Source organism: Geotrypetes seraphini, chromosome 1, assembly GCF_902459505.1.
Source record: "Geotrypetes seraphini chromosome 1, aGeoSer1.1, whole genome shotgun sequence".
In the NCBI taxonomy this organism is placed as follows: Eukaryota; Metazoa; Chordata; class Amphibia; order Gymnophiona; family Dermophiidae; genus Geotrypetes; species Geotrypetes seraphini.
In genome coordinates, this window is record NC_047084.1 from 505,967,593 (window position 1) to 505,985,824 (window position 18,232).

General features: G+C 42.6%; 1 protein-coding gene across 3 annotated transcripts in view; it reads left to right on the forward strand.

Annotated features, from left to right (window-relative positions):
- The window catches only part of AOPEP (aminopeptidase O (putative)), a 594,389-nt gene that overhangs the window by 356,721 nt on the left and 219,436 nt on the right, over positions 1-18,232 (forward strand). For all 3 annotated transcript variants that reach the window (XM_033928041.1, XM_033928031.1, XM_033928022.1), the window contains exons 12-13: positions 6,980-7,042; positions 7,627-7,713. In XM_033928041.1, coding sequence (XP_033783932.1) covers positions 6,980-7,042; positions 7,627-7,713 — 150 coding nt within the window. The remainder of the gene's footprint in view (positions 1-6,979; positions 7,043-7,626; positions 7,714-18,232) is intronic.

Below are 18,232 nucleotides of genomic sequence, written 5' to 3' on the forward strand. Positions count from 1 at the left end.
TTTTTCTTTCTTTCTTTTTTTTAAACATTAACATAGAAACATAGAAATAGATGGCAGATAAGGGCCACGGCCCATCTAGTCTGCCCACCCTAATGACCCTCCCCTACCTTTGCCTAGTGAATAGAACCCACGTGTCGATCCCATTTGGCCTTAAAATCAGGCACGCTGCAGTGGAATCACCTGCAGTGGAAGACTATTCCAACGATCAACCACCCTTTCAGTGAAAAAGAATTTCCTGGTGTCGCCTCGTAGTTTCCCGCCTCTGATTTTCCACGGATGCCCTCTTGTTGCCGTGGGTCCCTTGAAAAAGAAGATATCTTCTTCCGCCTCGATGCGGCCCGTGAGATACTTGAACGTCTCGATCATGTCCCCCCTCTCTCTGCGCTCCTCGAGCGAGTATAGCTGCAGTTTGTCTAACCGTTCTTCGTACGCGAGATCTTTGAGTCCTGAGACCATCCGGGTGGCCATTCTCTGAACCGACTCCAATCTCAGCACATCTTTGCGATAATGTGGCCTCCAGAATTGCACACAGTATTCCAGGTGGGGCCTCACCATGGATCTATACAATTGCATAATGACTTCCGGCTTACTGCTGACGAAACCCCTGCGTATGCAACCTAGGATCTGTCTTGCCTTGGATGAGGCCTGCTCTACCTGACTGGCAGCCTTCATGTCCTCACTGACGATCACCCCCAAGTCCCGTTCTGCTACCGTTCTTGTTAGGATCTCACCATTAAGGGTATAAGTCTTTTATGGATTATGGTTGCCTAGGTGCATGATTTTGCATTTTTTGGCATTGAAGCTAAGTTGCCAGGTCCTAGACCAGCGCTCCAGTAGGAGTAGGTCGTGCATCATGTTGTCGGGCATTGAATCTTCGTCCGTTGTGCATTTGCCCACTACATTACTTAGTTTGGCGTCATCGGCGAATAATGCTATTTTACCTTGAAGCCCTTCTGCCAAGTCTCTTATAAAGATGTTGAATAGGGTCGGTCCCAAGACCGAGCCCTGTGGCACTCCACTGATCACCTCCATCATTTCTGAGGGGGTGCCGTTCACCACTACCCTTTCTTTGCCAGAGACTCCTCCATGTGGAATTTAGCCTCCCTGACTGCTGTTTTGACTGCTTTTGTCTTGGTCAGGTAGTCTGCTCTAGAGTCCTGTTTCCCCGATGGCAAAAAGCAGAGTAAACTAGGCCCCAACAAAGAAAAATCTGCAAAGGACTTCAAAACTGTGCTTACATTAAAACTTTTATTTTAAAGCCACTGTTTAATTTGACTGGCACTTTTGGTAGCTAGCTTGGTTTAGCATTCCGAATGTCATGGCATGCTCAAAGTTTCACTGCAGCACAAAATCTTCAGATCCAATCATTTGAAAACAGAGTAATCAGTGTTAATTTTATAAAAGAAGAAGACAAAAAGAATGGTACCAATTTGGGGGGGGGGGGGGGGGGGGGAAGGAGAGGATCACCTTCCACTTCTGCTGCAGTAGGAAAAGTGCCTCATCAGTGATCTGGCAGAAAATCATTCCTGACAGGTATACCTAAGTTCTTCAGCTGCTCTGAGCAACTGATAATCTTGTCAAGCAGCGTTAGGTGCATCTTTTAAAAGGGGATATGAGACTATCTTTGCAACTTGGTAACAATTAAACTAGAAGCAAGGCACACAAACAGCAGCTTGGTACAGTTGAATACAATGACATATAGATTTGAACTGGAACAACAAAGCAATCACTTATTACTCAAAACAGAAAATTGTTCCTCTTAGACAGTTGACAATTGAATAAGGACACAATACAACATAGATGGAGTTAGAACAGGTCACAGCTTCGTTTATTGCCAAATAAGGCAGAATCCAATAGAAACAATTTTACCTGAGCAAAGAGATAAAAAACAAAATAAGCTGTCTACCAGCTAGAGCTGGATAACCTTGAACTTGATCTTTCCACTGTAATGGGGTGTATGACCCATCACTGGCCAGCAGAGGAAAAGGTAAGTATCAGAAGAAGGAGCTCATTTGCATCTAAATACTGCAAAGATACCTGGGAGCTCTTTACTCACACTGAATGAAAAAGGGTTAAACCCCCCCCCCAAAAAAAAAAAAAAACCAACACAAGACTCCCAGAACAAAGAACCTGGAAAAATAGAGCTCCTTCTGGAGTTCAGATAACCCTTGAGGGGAGAAATGCTAGTGAAAGCCTGAATATCTGAGTGATTGGAGCATTCAGAGAGACCAGTGTGCTCAGGGAAAATATCTGAGTTACCAGAGTGTCCAAAGGCATCAGTGTGCTTAGGGAGAATATCTGACTGGAGTGTATAGAGGAACCAATGTGTTCAGGGAGAATATCTGAGTGACCAGAGAGTCTAGAAGGGACCACAGTGCTCAGGGAAAATATATGAGTGACTGGAGAGTCCAAGAGGGACCGGTGTGCTCAGGAAGAATATCTGAGCGACCGGAGAGTCCAGGAGGGGAACTAGTGTGTTCAGGGAGAATGTGCGGCAGTGGCCAAAAAATCAAACAAGATGCTAGGAATTATTAAAAACGGATGGTTAACAAGACTAAGAATATTATAATGCTTCTGTATCACTCTATGGTGCAGCCTCACATGGAGTATTGTGTTCAATTCTGGTCTCCTTATCTCAAGAAAGATATAGTGGCACTAGAAAAGGTTGAAAGAGCAACCAAGATGATAAAGGGGATAGAACTCCTTTCATATGAGGAGAGACTAAAAAGGTTAGGGCTCTTCAGCTTGGAAAAGATCCTTTTAACTGAGAAATAAATAAATATTCCTAATATATTTTTCCTTTTTATATGTGCGTATGTCCGCTTGAGCATACTGCCTCCTAAGCTTGGAAATTTGTGAGAGTACTGCTGTTTTCTTTCAAAAAACGATTTCTGTACTCAACACTAAAAAAAAAAAAAATAGAGGTCTGGAACATAATACCAGGTTGTTTCTCTATTGGAATTTTATTTTCTTATAGGTCTTCTAAACAGTTATATCATACTTTTCAGGTTAAGAAGAGATGAATTCATTAAGAGAGCTGCTATAAGGTTTAAAAGTAGGCCAGTGCTACTGATAGCATCTTTCTTGAGGATTATTTCCAAAGAAACTAGAAAGAACCAGTGTTCTTATTCAATATTATACTGTTGTCTTTTTAAATAGTCCAAGCAGATAGGCATGCAAGCTCATCTGTTCTCTGTCACACACTGTCTGACCAAATTATTTCTATTTTAAGCACAGTTTGATCTTGTGGCTTTTGATCTAAAGCTTTTGATCATGAAAATGGACAGTACTGTATAGTAGAACAAGCTACATTAAGTTATAAGGTTCATTGTGCCAGATGTGATTACTTGCCCATCTAATCTTTGGTATGTATATGTGTTCTCTGTGTAAACATACCGGCTATGAAAGTCCATAAACTCTGAGCAAAATACAAACATGAGAAGTGTAGATCTCGGCGTGCTCATTCAGAATAGCCTTCAGATAGACTGGACATAATTAATGCGTGCACTTATGATTGACACAGATGAATGTGTGTCAAGCAACTACCATACTAGTGGGAGTGTATAGCGCAGTGGCTAGCACTACAGCCTTAGCACCTTGAGGTTGTGGGTTCAAATCCCTCACTGCTTCTTGTGACCCTGGGCAAGTCACTTAATCCCCTCATTGTCCCAGGTACACTAGATAGAGTTTGAGCCCACCGGGACAGATAGGGAAATATGATAAAGTACCTGAATGTAAACACTGAGGATATAAGTGGTATATTAATTAATTAATTAATTTTTTTTTTTAAATGCTAACCAAAACCACGATCTGGACATCTACCCCAGCTATTCCAGGAGACAGACACTAGACTCTCATTTAAGTATGGTAGAAGATACGAATTTAGTGGTGAAGAAGTGCTTTTATGCGTTATGGAAACTAAAGACTATTAAAAAAATACTTTGATCCTCTATCCTTTAGATTATTGGTGCAGGCATTAGTCTTATCTATACTGGACTATTGCAACATTGTTTATTTGGGAGTTCCTAAGAAAATCCTGAGAAAATTAAGAATAGTACAGGACACGGCTGTCCGACTAATATTTGGGTTGAAGAAAAATTATCATATTAGTCCTTTCTTTCGACTGTTACATTGGCTACCGGTGGAAGCACGAGTAATATTTAAATTCTCTTGCATTGGCCCCAACCTACCTTCTGTCCCATTTTGTGCTATACAGCCCTACGAGGATAACTAGGAATTGCAATTTATTTGCCTATTCAAAAATTACAGGTTGCAGATATAGGTCTTTTTTGGATAGGACTCGTTCAAGCAAGTAAGCAGCAGTCCTAGTTGGTGTTACATTAGTGGAGCCATGCTGTCTTATGGCACATTTCGAAAAGAAATCAAGACTGTACTATTTGATAAATTCATCTCCTAATTGAAGTTTCATTGATAACAAAAATTTTATATTGTGTATACATGTTGTATTTTTAACTATTTGTACTTCACTGATTGTCTAGCTCTCTTCTGTGTAAACCACCTAGAAATTGTTTGATTGTGGCGGTATAGAAGAATAAAGTTATGTTATGCTATAGAGCTGGTTCCTCTGTACCTAGAACAGTGGTGTAAGGGGGGCAGACCACCCCAGGGGCACCGGCACCTCTCCTCCTCTGCCCCTTCCCACTCCTCCCTGCCATGCATGCACCTTCACTCCCCCCTGCCCCCCCCCCCCACACACACACTTTACCTCTCTCTATTTTTTCGCCAGCACGAGCAGCAGCTCCAACCTGCTGCTTGCAGTGGCCTCGGTGCTCCCCTATGACATTACTTCCAGGTCCCATGACTAGGAAGTGACATCAGAGGGAGAGCCAACATCAGCGCCGGCAGCAAGATGGAGATGTTGCTCAAGCCGGGGAAAATAAACAGATATGGAGGAAGGGAAGGAGCTCGCATGTGGCAGAGGAGAAGGAGGTGAGGAGGGCACCACCGCCCTGGGCATCTCCCATGCTCACTACGCCAGTGACCCAGAGGTTGTGAGATCAAATCCCAGTGCTGCTCCTTGTGACTCCGGGCAAGCCATTTAATCCTCCAGTGCCTACCACTTTGAATGTCAGCTTTGAAATATCAAAGTCACAAAAAGGCAGTATACAAGTCCCCATTCCCTTCCCTTAAACTTGGCCTTTTGGAACTCTGCCAGGTGATCCATGTTCTTGGAAAGCCATTCGAGGTATCAAGAGCTTTGCCATTCAGATTTCTTAAATTCACACTTGTAAAGTTTGCGTGATCTGGGCTCTCCAATTATTCTGAAAACATCTGAAAACTTGGCTTTTTTCAAAACTGTGATCTTCGTTTCCACTGTATTATCCCTATTGTATTCTTTTTAATTTTCTGTAAACCATGCCAAGCTCTATCTTTATAGAGAAGATGCGGTATATAAGCCTAAGGTTTAGGCCTCCTTATACAAAGGCGTGCTAGTGGGGTTAACGCGCGCGACTTTTCATCACGCGCTAACCCCCGCGCTGGTCAAAATCTACCGCCTGCTCAAGAGGAGGCGGTAGCGGCTAGCGCGTCCGGCGGTTTAGCGCGCGCTATTACACGCGTTAAACCGCTAGCGTGCCTTTGTAAAAAGGAGCCCTTAGTTTAGTTTAAAAGTCATCATAATTATTCAGGCTCTCATGTCTTGCTTTTCTGATTCTTGTTGTTTTGTGTTTGGAGCATGCACAGTTAAGAGTAGGCATGTATATACTGAAAAATGCATCTCTTTCTCCAAAGTCTTATGCACACAAGCCATTTTTGCAACATTCTTCTATACAAAAAATGACATTGATGATGCACACATCTTTAAAATGGAACGAGTAATCGCCATACAGCGGGGGCATTTTAAGAAGTTTAAGGATGTTTGGGATCCATTAACAAAATATTGTACAGAATGAATATTTGGGTTTTTTTGGGGGGGTTCCCTATATTTATACACGTCCAGGGAGGGGGGAGGGATATGTTATGTTTCTTGTCTGAAATTCAATTCATGGTACAAGGGGGGGGGGAATATTTGATGTATATTAGTTTTTGATGGAATATTAAGTGTTCTTAAAGTGATTATAGCTTAAGTTGCACTTATTGTAAGTTGTAAAAATGAATAAAGAATATATATTAAAAAAAAGATGATGCACACACATTTATTTGCTGTGAAATGTCATTCAGTGTTTTAGTTCTCAGAACTTTAGTATGAAAATACCTATTAAATGTAAAGAGCAGGGCACACTTCACCCCGGAGTGTATGATGACATTTATGATTACATAAGGATGCACTGATAACAAGAGAAGCCAGCAGGCAATTTGCAGGTGAGCCAGGGGTCACCCCCGGTCCTGGAACCTTTGTTGTCCAGCTTTGAGACGTATTACTGCATTCATCAGCTTAAGATCAGATGATCCCTGATGCCAGTCTGTAGTGACAACACTTTAAAACTATAAGGACACTAGGCTGGCAGCCGACGAGCTTGAAGCTAACCCTTCCTGGAGGTGATGGGAACAGAGGGTGCATGTACCTTTAATATTCCCAATTTGGCAGGCTCCTCCCCAGCAGAGTTTTAGTTGAGGAAGGAGGGGGTCTGTTAGGTGTTTTATTTCCTAAGAAGAAACATTTCAGCAAAAGCCTTGTTCTCATCTACGGAAAGGACACATTGGTAAGGAGAAATTGGAGGTAGAGTACATAAAGAACAAGGGGAGGGGGAAACAGAACAAACCAAACACAATGTGCTGTAACTAAAACGCGTGTGGTGAAAAAGCCAGGATTGCAGAGGTCTAAAACGTGAACAAAAGGTAAGAAATTTTGACACGGTATCAAAGCGTGTTAGTCTAGGTCAGAGACAGAGTGGCTCAGATGGTTGTTAAAAGTAAAGACGTTTTGTTTTGTTGCAAATAGGAGCAGCACAGATACTGGAAAGAAACTGAACTGTTTCATCTCCCCTTCTTTTACGTTATGCTTTTTTCTCTTGTTTAGACCTTGTTGGAAGAAAGTTCTGTGTGGACGGAAAATCGACTTTCGAGGCAAGTGAAAGACGAGGTAAGAAAAAAAAAGGAATCGATATTTCTTTCTGTACTTTTTTTTAAACTCCTTCACGCTCCTGATTTGATTTTCCTTTAGTTCTCGCATACCTGTATCCTCCAGGTTCTTTGTGTAATTCTTTTCTATTTTTTTTAAGTCTAAAGAAACTAATTTTTTTTATTCTTGTATGTTTTTGTCTAACTGTTAAAAAGGGAAAGACAAAAATAAAACCATGGCATGTTTAGAACAGGGACTTTCCCCAATAGTTTGTGACCATTAGTTGAGGAAAACTTCTGCAGTCAGTGCTGTTATGGATTTAACAGCCAGCAACGGAAATGTTTCTTGTTTGGCTTTAAGCAGCATAACAAAAAAGCCTTCATGAGAGTGGACAAAAAGTATTTGGTCATGCATAAGTGGTTAAAAGGATTATCTGAGGATATGCCACGCTAAAACTGGAAGAGCAATTTTTTTTTTTTTTTTTTAAATTCTTTCCATTCTAGCAATGGAAAACATGCATCTTGCAGTCCGTTCCTTAAACTCTGCTAGCTGCACCCTAGTTCACTACCCTTCATTTTAAAATCCATTGTCCTTTTGAACTGCAGGTCAGAAAATGGACTAGATTAAACCAAATGAACAAGAAAGGCAACAAAAGGAAAAGAACACCGGATGAAGTGTGGTTTGAGAAGAAGGTAGGATATGAGGTCTTTCTCCCTATCTCCCCACCCTAATTTGGGTGCAGCAGGTGAAAAATCAGTTGTGTACATATAGGTATATCTATATAGTCATCCTACATGTGAGATTTTCTTTTCAAAACTAGAACAGACTGTTGCAGTATTTACAGTCTGGTAAGTGTGAAGGCAGACTGGTTGGGCAGGAGTCTCTAAGGCCCATATGCTCAAAACTCACCATGCTTTTAACGATCCACGCTAAACCAGTTTTAACCGGTTTTGGGCTAGATTCACTAATCCTCTGATCCGTGTCCGATCCGTGTGCGATTGGAGGCAGGCCGACCGATTCCCCAACCATCTGCATTCAAATGGGGGCGATCGGAGGCACACCCCCTACCGACTGCATGGATTGCTAGAGCCCTGACAGTAGTGACAGGAGAAGCAGCTTCCTGTCACTGCTGTCAGGGCTTCTGCCTTTTAAAAAAAAAAAATGTAATCGAGCAGATATTTTGCGTGTTTTACACATGTAAAATATCAGCCCGATTAAAAAAAAATTCAACCCCCTCCCTCTCCCGACAAGTGCTCCTTCCCCTCTCCCTCCCCGACCAAAAAATCAACCCGACGCGAGGGTCCCACTCCCGACCGGCCCACCGCACACACACACACACACACACACCCCAACCAGCCCACCGCATGCCTGACTGGACCAACTCCCCTTCCCGTACCTTTAAAAATGTTGGGAGCAGGAGGGGTTCCCATTTCCTCCTGCTGCTTAGGCCTCCAGTAATCTTCGGGAGCAGGAGGAAGCACAAAGTCCTCCTGCTCCTGTTGCTCTGCCAGTCGGTCCAATGCAATACCGGCCTTAGGCCACGCCCTGGTGCATCATGTGATGCATGGGGAGGGGCCTAAGGCACTGAATGGCTGAGGCGCCTTGGGCTCCTCCCTTGGGAGGGGCCTAGGGCGCCTCAGCCAATCAGGGACTTCCTTAGGGAGGAGTCTAAAGAAGTCCCTGATTGGCCAATGCACTGGGGCTTGGCCTAAGGCCGGTATTGCGTCGGACCGACTGGCAGAGCAACAGGAGCAGGAGGACTTTGCGTTTCCTCCTGCTCCCGAAGATTACTGGAGGCCTAAGGAGCAGGAAGGACTAGGCACCCCTCCTGCTCCCAACATTTTTACGGGGACGGGGGTTGGGCTGACCAAACCTCAGCGACCCTCATTTGCATGTGAGGTTTTTGAAGCCTTGGTCACAGTTTTGAAATTGGACAATTTACTGGCACCACAGCGACCTACAGGATTTTAATGGTGATTTAGAGCATCTGACCCTAAGAGAAGGACACCAAGGACATGGGGGGATTAAGAAGATCCCAGTGCAAATGCTGAGAATCAAAGGTTATTAAATGCCGTATAAAAAGAATGGATCAAAATCCTCAAGTTAATGGGGTCTCCACATGGCTAGTGTTAAAGAGTGAAGTAAACATGCCGCTCCTGCTATAAATATACTGACAGAAGGTTTCTGTAAAAATGACTGGAACAGATTATTTTTTAAATTTATTGAAACAAGTGTAGCAAGACTGATTCAATATGAAGAACCAGCAAACAAATAAGCCATCATGGATATCTTTCTTATGGCAATGAAAACAGCAAAGGCGACCTTAGGTGTTCAGTGTCTTTATTATATCAATTAAGACTTGACACGTACGTGTTTCGGCCACAATGGCCTGCTTCAGGAGTCTGAATCTTGTACTAACATCATTAAATGGTTATCACCTATATAAATGACCTTAATGCTATTGGTCTTGGAACAAATTAAAAATGATGAAATTTGCGCTCTTAATCCAGTCAGTATAACAACCAATGATACTACTCGAAACAAAATTTTGTTTTGAGTACCTGATTGTAAAAACCGCTTAGATAACCTTGATAGGCGATATATAAAAATCCTAATAATAATAATACTGACTGGATTAAGAGCGCAAATTTCATCATTTTTAATTTGTTCCACGACCAATAACATTAAGGTCATTTATATAGGTGATAACCATTTAATGTTGTTAGTATAAGATTCAGACTCCTGAAGCAGGCCATTGTGGCCGAAACACGTATGTGCCAAGTTTTAATTCATATAATAAAGACACTGAACACCTCAGGTTGCCTTTGCTGTTTTTATTGCCTTTCTACTTTGGGAAGGCAGCATCTTCTGTTCAAATTGTGGCATCTCTGTCTTATGACCACACATATCCAAGGAATGCAATGCATATATAACATAACACAGTGTAGACTTTCAAAAATAATGCTCAGTTTAATCTCCCTTTATATAACTTTTATGCCAAATCTCCTCCTCCCCAATCCACCAACTTAGCCAAGCTCCAAACTTCCCCCTCCATGTCCCAGAATAAAAGATAAGGTGAGATCATTCTCTTACAAATATAATTGAGCTAGGGGACCCCGCAACCTTTTCTTTTCCCCAGGGTCTTCAAACACATAGCCCATGGTGCAGACGTATTGCAAATGGCACAAATGGAGGCAGTTTTAGGGCTTTTCCAAGCATTTATTGTTTTTACTTGTTAAAAACAATCCTTGCCCATTTCTTAACACATATTGACAAAATAAACCTGGTGAGCTAATATTTCATACTGAGTGTGTACAGAGCTATTTGTAATGTTTATGGTAGTCAAAAACTGATGTTTTGGGGAGAAGGGACCTGGTCACACTATTGGACCCTAGAAAAACTGTAACTGGTAACGTTGGCACACACAGACGTTAATATCTGTTTTGTTATCCTAACAAATTTATGCATTTCAGGAAACTAATAGTGTTTAATATATTGTTTATTTAGGCTTGATATACTGCTTTTTCTACAAATGGGTCAATGTGGTTTACATTTTAAAATTTAATATATGAGAAAAGAACGCCATTAAAAATAGGATAGGAAGGAACCACATTTGTTCAAATCAGAAAAAAAGAATAAACACAAATCTAGCGGCACCTGTGTCCGTAACATCTGCCAAACTTTGAGAAGGTCTAGAAAATCCTTGTCAACACTGGCTAAATTTCTGCTGAAAATGATGCTAGTCACTATGATATTATGCTGTCTTAATATGGGCATTGTGGTATTTTTACAAATGTGTCTATGCAAATAAGGTCTTTATTTTTATTAGCTATGTAAGAATTTTGAAATAGGGTGGTAGATACAAGCAATAACAAATGAAAATACACATGTTTGTATGGTGATCTGTGATATTTCCTCATGGACAAGCTAAGATAGGCAGAGAAGAAATTGTAATTATGTCAAACATACATTATTTGCTATTCAATTCCAGCATTAGGGTGCATCTTGATTTTAATTATGTATATAGTTGACTATGAGTTGAGAAATTTTGACTAAAAATCCCTGAGAAAAATACGGTTCTATTAACTATGAAGCTGACAAAATTATGCATACACACCCCCACACCCCATCAACAGGACGATCCCCCACCAGCACCCCTCTCTTCCTCTCTTCCACTTCCAGGATTCCTCACTGTGTACCTTCAAAAGTGACTTCTGTAGAACAGCACTACAGCCATCTAGGCTGCTTGCGGCCTGCCCTTGAAGCATGCTCCCCAATTTCGTCCTACCAGACAGAAAGTTGAGTCAGAGTGAGTTGGACAGATCAGCGAGAGTGTCCTATAGACATGAAACACTATCAATACACACAACCCATAATTTGTTTTTCTTTGATCATAAATGAATTTATGACGGTGGTGTTCGTTTACATCCATGTGGCAAACAAAAACATTATGGCCCTGATTCTACAAAGTGCGTCCCGATTTTAGGCAGCTGTAGGCTTCCTACAGCTCTCTAATCAGCCAATCGGGATGCACGTTTTTTAAAAAAATGCTCCCCAGGCAGGCCGCCTATATTGAAGGCGCCTCCGGGAGCCTAGGGAGGCCCGCAAGATGCCTAAGCTTGCCTAAGAGCCTTAGGCGAACCTAGGCAGCCCTACGCATCTCCCTAGTAGAGGAAGAGACGCTTACAATGTAGGCCAGCAAAATGCTGGTCTACATTGTAAGTAGACGCGGCCGCTATACTTATCGCGGCAAGGGATCTCTCTGCCGCTATAAGTATAGCGGCCGCGGCCGCCTGTCCGATTGCCGGCAGGAGGGTGCCCAATCCCTCCTGCCGGAAGATGCCTCCCACCCCCCCCACTACCGATCACCGGCAGGAGGGTGCCCAATCCCTCCTGCCGTAAGACGCACCCCCTCCCACGCGCTAACAGCCCCCAAACCTCCCCCCCCACCAAACTAACCTTTAATTGTTGGACAGATGGGTCTTGCCCGTCCAGCCAGCAGGCCCGCCTCGTAGAAATGAGGTGGGCCCGCCCCTTCCCGGCACATCTCACGAAGCCTAAGGCCTGATTGGCCCAGGCTCTAGAAGCCTGAACCAATCAGGCCTTAGGCTTAGTGGGGATGGGTGGACCTGCTATGCCTACGGCCTGTTTGGTCCAGGCTTCTAGAGCCTGGGCCAATCAGGCCTTAGGCTTCGCGGGATGTGCCGGGAAGGGGCGGGCCCGCCTCATTTCGACGAGGCGGGCCTGCCGGCTGGACGGGCAAGACCCGTCTGGCCAACAATTAAAGGTTAGTTTGGTGGGGAGGAGGTTTGGGGGCTGTTAGCGCGGGGGGGGGGTGTGCGGACGGAGGGCGTCTTCCGGCAGGAGGGATTGGGCACCCTCCTGCCGGTGATCGGTAGTGTCGGGGAGGGGGGGGCGCATCTTCCAGCAGGAGGGTTTGGGCACCCTCCTGCCGGCAATCGGACAGGCAGCCACGGCCGCTATACTTATAGTGGCAGAGAGATCCCTTGTTGCGATAAGTATAGTGGCCGCGTCTACTCTAACCCAATTCTGTAACCGGCGTCTGTAACATGGGCGCCAGTTACAGAATTGGGGTTTAGTGTAGGCCCGATTCTGTATAGGATGCCTCTCCTGGGCCGTCCTATACAGAATCCGGGCCTATATATACCTATATAAAACTATAATTTTATAAAAGTGAGCCTGACAATTCAAATTCAGGCCATACCATATTGAATAAATACTGTCCATAGGCAAAGAAAGGGAAGATCTATTTTGGAGAATAAGTCCTTTATTACCATAGAGCAGAGGTTCCCAATTTAGCCATTCAGGTTTTCCACAATGAATATGCATATGTGCACTGCCTCCAAAGTATGATAGTCTATATCGTGCGTATTGATTGTGGGTATCCTGAAAACCTGACTGGCTGGATGAGTCCCTAGGACTGGATTGAGAAATACTGCCATAAAACAATCTTAGGTTTAGCACTTGCTTGTAGTTCATTCCAGTTCCCTCGAGGAGTAAAATAGCTTGCACTGATTTTAAATAAGCTAGTATTTTACTGAAATAAGACCATCATAAGAAGGCCATTGATGACTGGTTATTCAAATCATAAAACATCTGCCTGTACTACAAAATGCAGAGATCAAAGGTTTGTAGTTGTAGTCAAGTAGAAATCTTCTGATATAGATCACTAAATAATCTGAGAAATATGATTATTTAAATGCAGTCTTAATCTTCACTAGTGTTTGTGAACATTTTTGCTCCAAGTTCTACTTCTGATTTTAGAAGTTAATGAAGTGTGTCTCCAAAACAGTTGAACAAATTTTATTGTCTGACACTTACTGTTATCAGAGATTAAGCATGTTTTCCTAGGCGGATAACTGTTTTATTATTCCTAACCTAGAGATGTCATATCAGAAAGAAAAACAGAGGATTAGACCAGGGACATCCAAGATTTTTGAATAGTGGGCCACATCCAGTGGCATAGCGAGGAAGGTTGGCGCTCGGGGCGGTGGCAACTAGCATTGCTGTGCTGTACCCTAACCCCATTTCCCCGCCACTTGATTGTCCTTGCTTTCCTCTTGAAATGTTTGCTGGTGCGAGCAGCGTCTTCTGCATGCTGCTTGCGCCGGCCTTTGCTCCCTTCTGATGTCACGTCCTGGACCTGTGACCAGGAAGTGATGTCAGAAGGGAACTGAGGCCAGAGCGAGCAGTGAGTGGAAGATGTTGCTCTTGCTGGCGAACATTTAAAGAGGTACGTGTGGCAGCGGAAAGGAGGCGAAGTGCTGGTGCCCACTTTTACTATGCCACTGGCCACATCATCAGAAATCTTATGTATATATATAACTGCTTGAAAATTTTTAGCTTGTTTTCGATGTTTCTTGCTCAATTTTATCGAATCCATTCAGTATTTTAAAAGTCTCAATCATATCTCCTCGCAGTCTCCTCCTCTCGAGGATGAACAGTCCCAGTCCTCCGAGGCATTCTTTGTAGCTCAAATTTTCCATACCTTTTACTAGCTTCGTGGCTCGCCTCTGAACCCTTTCCAGCAGGGTTATATCCTTTTTTAGGTATGGAGACCAGTGTTGGACACAGTATTCCAAGTGTGGTCTGACCATTGCTCTGTAAAGCGGCATTAAAACGACCGCCGATCTACTCGTGATCCCCTTCTTTATCATACCTAACATTCTGTTTGCTTTCTTCACCGCCGCCACACATTCCTGTCTATCAGTACCCCCAGGTCCCTTTCTTGATCGGATTTGGCCAATGTTACACTTAGCATTTTATATTCATGTTCCTTATTTTTCTTACCCAGGTGTATCACCTTGCATTTGTCTAAGTTAAACCTTGTCTGCCACTTTTCCGCCCATTCCTCCAGCTGGTTTAGATCCTTCTGGAGATCTTCACTTTCTTTTTGTGACCCAACTGCCCGACATAGTTTTGTGTCATCTGCAAACTTGATTATAATACTTGTTGTTTCCTCTTCAAGGTCATTTATGAAGATATTGAATAAGATGGGCCCAAGAACCGAGCCCTGGGGCACGCAGCTTGTCACCTTCTCCCAGTCCGAGAATTTCCCATTTATGCATACCCTCTGCAATCTATTCTCTAGCCATTTGCCTATCCATCTAAGTACGTCCCCTTCAATTCCGTGACTTAGTAGTTTCCTTATAAGCCTTGTGTGCGGGACCTTGTCGAATGCTTTCTGGAAGTCCAAGTAAATTATATCCACCGGGTCTCCGCTGTCGATTAGTTTGTTCACCTTCTCGAAAAATTGAAGTAAATTCGTCAAACATGACTTCCCCTTCCTGAAGCCATGCTGACTAGCTCTCATCAGGTCATGATTCTCCAGTTGAAGTCTCCCATGATTGTTACATTTCCCATTCTACATTCATGGTTGATTTCCTTCATCATTTCTTCATCTGCTTCTTCTGTCTGTGCTGGGGGGGGTCGATAATAGAGGCCAATTTTTGTGTCTGCATTGCTTTTTTGCACTATGCTATCCTTGATTAGTGCTTCAACCATCTTCCCAGGAACCGACGTAAGACTGACAGGTCTATAATTGCCTGGTTCTCCTCTCGATCCTTTTTTGAAGATTGGGATAACATTCGCTATTTTCCAGTCATCTGGTATTTGCTCGGTTCTAATTGACATGTTAGCTAGGGTTTGTAATAGTTCTCCAATTTCTACCTTTAGCTCCTTTAATACTCTTGGGTGAATTCCATCCGGTCCAGGGGATTTGTCACTTTTCAGTTTGCCAATCTGATAACATATCATGTCCAATTCCACGTTCACTGAGGTGAGGCTATCCTCTATGTCACCCATGAATACCCTCCCTGTTTCCGGCATTGAAACATATAGAAACATTAAACAAAGATATATAGGAGATAACCTATGTCTCTTTCATCATATTAACGCTTATGCTAAAACAATGTCAGACCCCGTAATTGGTCTAGCTTTTGATGCCGAAAAAGCATTTGACCGGGTGGAGTGGTCTTTTCTTTTTCGTGTCCTGAAGTGGTATAACTTTGGCTCATTTTTCACGGATTGGATAGAAACGCTATATCGCCAACCCACAGCTCGTATTCTAATTAATAACTCTCTATCCAATAAATTTTCCCTTCACAGAGGTACACGACAAGGCTGCCCTCTCTCACCATTGTTATTTAATTTAGTGTTGGAGCCCTTCCTTTCAGCTATCCGACAATGCCCCTTAATCAAAGGCATTCCCTCCTCTAATAGAGACTTCAAATTAGCAGCTTATGCTGATGATGTTTTACTCTTTCTTAGGAACCCTCTAGTCTCTCTTCCTCACCTTATTCAAATTGTCACTCAATATTCTCTCCTTTCTGGTTATTCTGTTAATTGGGAGAAATCAGAGATCTTCCCTCTGAACGATAATATTCTTCCCTCAGATCTAGCTCACTTTTCCTTCTCATGGTCGCATGAAGCTGTGAAATACTTGGGGATCTTAATACATAAAGATCCGGTATATGCTCAAGATCTTAATATATCCAAAGTCAAAAATATAGTACTAAATACTACATCTCGATGGTCTCCACTTTTTCTATCCTGGTGGGGTAGAATAACAGCCGTCAAAATGACTTTGGCCCCTCAAATCAATTACATTCTCTCTATGCTTCCTCTTCTATGCCGGAAGTCATTTTTTCAATGGCTAAATAGGAAGCTATCTGAATTCATTTGGAACAAGAAAAAACCTCAAATTGCTCTCGCCAAGCTGAAAGCCTCTAAGATTAATGGTGGTCTTAATTTTCCGGATTTTTATCATTATTATATTGCTTCACTAGCTAAATATGGTGCTTACTGGCTCACTGACTCCCTATTCCAAGATCCTCCTGCCTGGTTTGAAATGGAGAGCTTTTTATGCATGCCTTTACACACCTCCTGCCTACTAACAGTGTCAATACCCAGACACTTGAGAAGGTACTCTTTGCTGAGTTCAAAGCAACATGCTCTTCATCTTCTAGATAAATTGGCTGAGATCTCAGTTTATGATAGTCCACTCATGTCCCTTTGGAATAACTTTAAAATTCAAAACCATGGCAAATCCCTTTCATGGAAAAGATGGCAGCGGGCGGGTCTATAGTTTGCCCATCAATTGTCTACTCCAAATCTGTCTGTTCCTTTTGATATTATTTGCTCTACATATTCGCTGCCTCCTTCTGTTTATTCACAATGGCTCTCACTCACTGAAACAGTCTTCTATGCATATACGTTTTGACTTCATGACTTCCACTCATACTATTCGTCATTGGTCTATACTGTCTCTACTTAAAGGCAAGGCGATATCTCTTTTCTACAGTATTTTAAGAGATCATTCCTTCACTTTTACACCTCAATCTATGAAACACTGGGAAACTATACTCACTATTCCGCTTTCTGACATTGATTGGGAACTTTTCTGGTCTTCAACAACGCCCACTTTTATCTTCTAGAGTCTCACAATCAATGTTCTTTATTATGTGGCATGCAGTATGGACGCCATTTCGCATGTGGAAAGCCAATTTAAAACAAGACTCTGTTTGCTGGAATTGTTTAAAAGATGTAGGAACTCTCGACCACATGCTTTTTCACTGTACACAGGTCCGATCCTTTTGGACTCGCATTTGGAGCACCATACAATCTATTACTAACTGCTCGGAAGAGATCTCTATGGACATTGTAATCCTTCGCTCTCAACATCCCTGCTTTGCACAATCAAATTGTTCTCCTAAACTCATTGATACCATGTTTGTGACTGCTCTCATGCACATTCTGAAAAACTGGAAATCATCTTCGTTATTAGACTATACTTTTTGGTGGAACTCTCTGTGTATGTACCATAGATTTGAATCATATGCATATGAGAAAAAAATTACATCCAGAACCCTCACAAACTTGAAGTTTAACAAATCACCTTGGTCATTCCTAGATACCTATGTACGTTCTGCTTCGTAGACACTCCTGTCTTCCTTTTCTTTAATTTCCTTTTCTTTATTTTTCTTTCATCTTTCTCCCTTTTTTCTGTTGTTCTCCCTCACTTTCTTCTTATATTCTCTTCACATGCAGTTCTAATAGTAGGAACCTTTCTCACTGTTATGTTCCTCTATAGTTAAATATAGATTTATATGCTCTTTATACAGAAAGCTTTATTTTGACTTCATGTATTTGAACTGCTTCCTGTATTTTCTAAAAATACTCAATAAAAAACTATTGAACTAAAAAAAAAAAAAAGAAACATATAGAAACATAGAAACATAGAAGATGACGGCAGAAAAGGGCTACAGCCCATCAAGTCTGCCCACTCTGCTTACCCACCCCCTTTCTATGCCCTAATGACCCAATTTCCTTATCTTGACCCTCGTAGGGATCCCACATGGGTATCCCATTTATTCTTAAAGTCTGGCACGCTGTCTGCCTCGATCACCTGCACTGGAAGCTTGTTCCAATGATCAACCACTCTCTCTGTGAAGAAATACTTTCTGGTGTCGCCATGAAATTTTCCGCCCCTGAGTTTGAGCGGGTGCCCTCTTGTGGCCGAGGGTCCCTTGAGAAAGAAAATATCATCTTCCATTTCGACACGTCCCGTGAGGTACTTAAATGTTTCGATCATGTCTCCCCTCTCCCTACGTTCCTCAAGAGTGTAGAGCTGCAATTTGTTCAGTCTCTCTTCGTACGAGAGACCCTTGAGCCCCGAGATCATCCTGGTGG